Consider the following 6,247-nt stretch of genomic DNA (forward strand, 5'->3'; position numbering starts at 1 on the left):
ATAGTCTAGTCTATAGTCTAGTCTATAGTCTAGTCTATAGTCTAGTCTATAGCCTAGTCTATAGCCTAGTCTATAGCCTAGTCTATAGTCTAGGCTATAGTATATAGTCTAGTCTATAGCCTAGGCTATAGTATATAGTCTAGTCTATAGTCTTGTCTATTGTCTAGTCTATAGTCTAGTCTATTGTCTAGTCTATTTTCTAGTCTATAGTCTAGTCTATAGTCTAGTCTACAGTCTAGTCTTTAGTCTAGTCTATTGTCTAGTCGGTAGTCTAGTCTATAGTCTAGTCTATAGTCTAGTCCATAGTCTAGTCTATAGTCTAGTCTATAGTCTAGTCTATATTCTAGTCTATAGTCTAGTCTATAGTCTGGTCTATAGCCTAGTCTATAGTCTAGTCAATAGTCTATAGTCCAGTCTATAGTCTAGTATGTACTCTAGTCTATAGTCTAGTCTAGCCTATATTCTATATTCTAGTCTAATCTATAGTATAAACTGTAGTCTAGTCTAATCTATAGTCTAAACTGTAGTCTAGTCTATAGTCTGTTCCATAGTCTATTCAATTATCTGGTCTTTTGTTTAGTTATTGGTCTAGTCTTATGTCTAGCCTACAATATAGCCTATATTCTAGTCTATTGGCTAGTTTATAGTCTAGCCTTTAGTGCAGTCTTTGGTCCATACTATTATATAGTTCTGTATCTTGTCTTTAGACGAATTTAGTTTATAGTCTATTCTATAGTCTTATCTAAAATTTAGTCGTGTATATATCGCAGTCTTTATGTCCATATTTTAATTTCTATTGAGATGAATGTTAATTAGATTTTCTTAAAATATTATTTGGCCTTTTCACTCAACTAATCAAATATACTCGAATAATAATGTTTACCGATCTAAACTGTCAATAAATATCTTTCTTAAACAAAATACTTTTTTCCATATTTTTATAAATATACAAAAAAATAGAGAAGAAAATAAAGTTTAATAAAGTAAAATGAAATGAAATGAATATTTATAACGAAATTATACAATAAAAATAGTACACATATACAAACATATTTAAATGTTTATAACAATTCTATGCATTTCTGTACATTTTTAAATAATAATTATTAACCAAAACAAAATGATGAATAATTCTTTTTAAAATACATTATAAATATATTATAAAAATAATATAATATATTTAATAACAACAGAAAAAAACCTACACTACTTATATATCTCAAATAAATATGTATGTATTCTATATATTAATGTATATATCAGAAAAATGTAATAATGAGAAAGTCTAGATAGATAGAGATAGATAAAGAACAAAAACAACAGAAATATATTCAAGTTGAAATGTACTTACTTCAAATTGGCCGCTTTGCTTCGAACACTACCGCCCGTATTGATTTTATCCATAAATTTATCGGATATTGTTGGTGGTGGCGGTGGTGGTGATTGTTTTGTTGAAGAAGCTTCATTATTGGAAAATATAAATGAACGTACATTTGTTGAAGATCCATTGGTTTTATTTTTTTCTAGAAGAGAATCGGAAGTACTCTGGAAAGAAGAAAAGTAATATTCTTGTATAGTGAATGAACAAAACTATAATCCAAAGTATAGTTTAGACTATGAACAAGGATATCGTCCAGACTAAAGAATGGTCTATTGAAAAGACTATAGTCCATAATAAAGACTAAACTATGGTCTACACTATGTACTAGACTATAGACCAGAAAATAGTCCATATTATGGACTATCCTATAGACTAGACTATAGACAAGACTATATACTATGCTATAGACTGGACTTCAGATTAGGCTATAGACTAGACTATAGACTAGACTATAGGCTAAACTATAGACTATACTATAGACTATAGACTAGACAATAGTCTAGACTAAAGATTAGACAATAGACTAGACTATAGACTAGACTATAGAATAGACTATAGACTACACTATAGACTAGACTATAGACTACACTAGGCTATAGACTAGACTAGAATATAAACTAGACTAGAATATAAACTAGACTATAGACTAGACTATATACTAGGCTATAGACTAGACTTCAGATTAGGCTATAGACTAGACTATAGACTAGACTATAGACTAGACTATAGGCTAGACTATAGACTATACTATAGACTAGACTATAGAATAGACAATAGTCTAGACTATAGACTAGACAATAGTCTAGACTATAGACTAGACAATAGTCTAGACTATAGATTAGACAATAGTCTAGACTATAGATTAGACAATAGTCTAGACTATAGACTAGACTATAGACTAGACTGTAGATTAGACTATAGACTAGAATATAGACTAGACTATAGACTAGACTATAGATTAGACTATAGACTAGACTATAGACTAGACTATAGACTAGACTATAGACTAGACTATAGACTAGACTATAGACTAGACTATAGACTAGACTATAGACTAGACTATAGACTAGACTATAGACTAGACTATAGACTAGACTATAGACTAGACTATAGACTAGACTATAGACTAGACTATAAACTAGCCAATAAATTAGACTATAGACTAGACTATAGACTAGACTATAGACTAGACTATAGACTAGACTATAGACTAGACTATAGACTAGACTATAGACTAGACTATAGACTAGACTATAGACTAGACTATAGACTAGACTATAGACTAGACTATAGACTTGACTATAGACTACACTATAGACTAGACTATAGACTAGACTATAGACTAGACTATAGACTAGACTATAGACTAACCTTAGACTAAACTATAGACTAGGCTAGACTAGACTGAAGACTACTCTATAGACCAGATTATAGATTAGACTATAGAGCAGACTATAAACTAGCCTATAGACTAGACTATAGACCAGACTATAGACTAGACCATAGACTAGACTATAGACTAGACTATAGACTAGACTGAAGACTAGACTATAGACTAGACTATAGACTAGACTATAGACTAGACTATAGACTAGACTATAGACCAGACTATTAACTAGACTATAGACTAGACATAGACTAGACTATAGACTAGACTATAGACTAGACTATAGACTAGACTATAGACTAGACTATAGACTAGACTATAGACTAGACTATAGACTAGACTATAGACTAGACTATAGACTAGACTATAGACTAGACTATAGACTAGACTATTGACTAGACTGAAGACTACTATATAGACTATACTGTAGACTAGACTAGACATAGACCATAGATTAGACTCTAGACCATAGACTAGACTATAGACTAGACTATAGACTAGACTATAGACTAGACTATAGACTAGACTATAGACTAGACTATAGACTAGACTATAGACTAGACTATAGACTAGACTATAGACTAGACTATAGACTAGACTATAGACTAGACTATAGACTAGACAATAAACTAGACTATAGACTAGACTATAGACTAGACTATAGACTAGACTATAGACTAGACTATAGACTAGACTATAGACTAGACTATAGACTAGACTATAGACTAGACTATAGACTAGACTATAGACTAGACTATAGACTAGACTATAGACTAGACTATAGACTAGACTATAGACTAGACTATAGACTAGACTATAGACTAGACTATAGACTAGACTATAGACTAGACTATAGACTAGACTATAGACTAGACTATAGACTAGACTATAGACTAGACTATAGACTAGACTATAGACTAGACTATAGACTAGACTATAGACTAGACTATAGACTAGACTATAGACTAGACTATAAACTAGCCAATAAATTAGACTATAGACTAGACTATAGACTAGACTATAGACTAGACTATAGACTAGACTATAGACTAGACTATAGACTAGACTATAGACTAGACTATAGACTAGACTATAGACTAGACTATAGACTAGACTATAGACTAGACTATAGACTAGACTATAGACTAGACTATAGACTAGACTATAGACTAGACTATAGACTAGACTATAGACTAGACTATAAACTAGCCAATAAACTAGACTATGGTCTAGACTATGGACTAGACAATAGACTTGACTGTATTTCATACAATAGTCTATAGTTAAATATGATCTTAATAGTCCAGACTATAGACTAGACTAAAGACTAGGCTACAAATACTGGCTCTAGGCTATTATCTAGTCTAGTCTATTCACCTACCTATAGTTTGATCTTAAGAATTTCTAAAAAAGAATTCGACTTACCGTTGATAAATTTTTAGGAGGTTGTGATGGTGGTTGTGGCGGTGGTCCTCTATTTGTTTTCAAGTTAGCTTCTGTAGCATTGATATGTGTTTGAGGAGGTGGTGGCGGTGGAGCTGTTGTTGTTGGCTGTTGTAACTGCTGTTGTTTTTGACGTTTCAAAGTTAAGTGTTTCGTTAGTTCAGCATTAAAATCCAAAGGACCATTATTAGATGAGGCTGTAGCTGAGGTGTTATTAGATGATGGAGGACTATTACTGCGATTATTAACAGACGATGCCACACTCGATGCGGGTGCTGAAATATAAAGAAAGGTAAGTTATAAATATGATCTCATTTGATAAAGAAACACCATAAACTTACTTCTGCTACCATTGACCGGTTTCAATTTCGGCATTGAGGTTAAACCCTCAAATAGACCACCCAATTTAGGGGCTCCATTGCCTATATTATTATTGTTATTGCTAATATTATTAGATCCCACAGTAGTTTGACGTTTAGGTGAACCACCATCACATATTTTACCCGCCAAGGCAGGAACACTTTTGTCCACCGTTGTGGTTTTCTTTAATTTTGTACCCTTTTGTATGGATTGTAATAGTGCAGAACGGGGATCAGCACCGCCGGCAGCACCTCCGCCCAATTTTAAACCACCCATTGTTGGTGGTGGAGGAGGACCTGGTGGTGGTGGCGGACCCGGGGGAGGGGGTATAGCCATCTGTAATTAATGCAAAGTATACAAATTAATAACATTTTATTTTGTTTTCTCTTAGAATAAAAAATACTTGTTTTTTATTATAATTTCTTAATAATCTCATAGTTTTAATTCCATAAAGTATTTCTAAGTAATTCTTCTTTACAACATGTGCTTGCTTTAGTTTTAGTTTTAAGACTGATTTAAGTTATAATTTTTTTTTTATATTTTTAACAATTCAATAAAATACTATTTTTTAAAACTTTTTATTGATTTACTATTAGAAGAGAAATAAGCCTACGCATTTATTACTTTAGTAAAACTATTATTTATTATATTTATTTGCATTATAACTCATTATAGTTTTATTTTATGTTTCAGCTTTTTGTTAACAGTGTAATGTAGCAGAAATGATATCAGTTTTACATATTTATGTTTTGAATTTATTCACCTTTTATAAGATTGTTTGAAATACTATTTGTTACTCTGTATCTTATTTTTTTATCTACCTACAGTTTCATCAATTGGTTTGGCCACGAAAAGCAAAGAAATTACAATTGTGGAGAAATAAAATCTCTTGTCAAATACAAATCAAAACCTACACCTTATTTTGTTTTATATATTTTTCGTGAGCCCATGAAATTAAATGTTTTAAACAGTAACGAATTGTGTATGTTGTTTGTTTAACAATTAATTAATTTGTGTTTAACACTTGGCACGTTAGCAAATTTCGATTTTATTTAGAAGTATAGTATTAAGAAATTGTAAGTATAAAAATTACAAAAAAAGTAAGCTTGCGTATTTTGAAAATACTCTATCTATCTATCTATCTATCTATCTATCTATCTATCTATCTATCTATCTATCTATCTATCTATCTATCTATCTATCTATCTATATATCTAATTTACTTACTAATTAACAAACTAACTAACTTGTCCTGTCTATATTCTAGTCTATACTCTTGTCTATAGACTAGTCTCTAGTCTTGTCTATAGTATAGTCTATAGTTTATAGGTTAGTCTATAGTCTAGTCTATAGTATAGTCTTTAGTTTAGTCTATAGTCTAGTCTATAGTCTAGTCTATAGTCTAGTATATAGCCAAGTCTATAGTCTAGTCTATAGCCTAGATCTAGTATATAGTCTAGTCTATAGCCTAGGTCTAATCTATATTCTAGTCTATAGTATACTTTATAGTTTAGTCGATAGTCTATTCTATAGGCTAATCTATAGGTCTCTAGTCTATAGCCTGGTCCATAGTCTAGTCTATAGTCTAGTCTATAGCCTGGTCTATAGTCTAGTCTATAGTCTAGTCTATAGTCTAGTCTATAGTCTAGTCTATAGTCTAGTCTATAGTCTAGTCT

At 31.2% G+C, this 6,247-nt stretch overlaps 1 protein-coding gene across 1 annotated transcript; it reads right to left on the reverse strand.

Annotated features, from left to right (window-relative positions):
• Positions 1 to 1,329: 1,329 nt before the first annotated feature.
• Positions 1,330 to 4,909, reverse strand: LOC124420727 (WAS/WASL-interacting protein family member 3-like). The gene is made up of 3 exons (XM_046954703.1): positions 4,553 to 4,909; positions 4,194 to 4,486; positions 1,330 to 1,545 (listed from the first exon to the last, which is right to left on the reverse strand). The coding sequence occupies exons 1-3, from the start codon at positions 4,905 to 4,907 to the stop codon at positions 1,348 to 1,350; spliced, it is 846 nt and encodes a 281-aa protein (XP_046810659.1). The 5' UTR covers positions 4,908 to 4,909; the 3' UTR covers positions 1,330 to 1,347.
• Positions 4,910 to 6,247: the final 1,338 nt, after the last annotated feature.

This window comes from Lucilia cuprina, chromosome 6, assembly GCF_022045245.1.
Source record: "Lucilia cuprina isolate Lc7/37 chromosome 6, ASM2204524v1, whole genome shotgun sequence".
NCBI classification, from domain to species: Eukaryota; Metazoa; Arthropoda; class Insecta; order Diptera; family Calliphoridae; genus Lucilia; species Lucilia cuprina.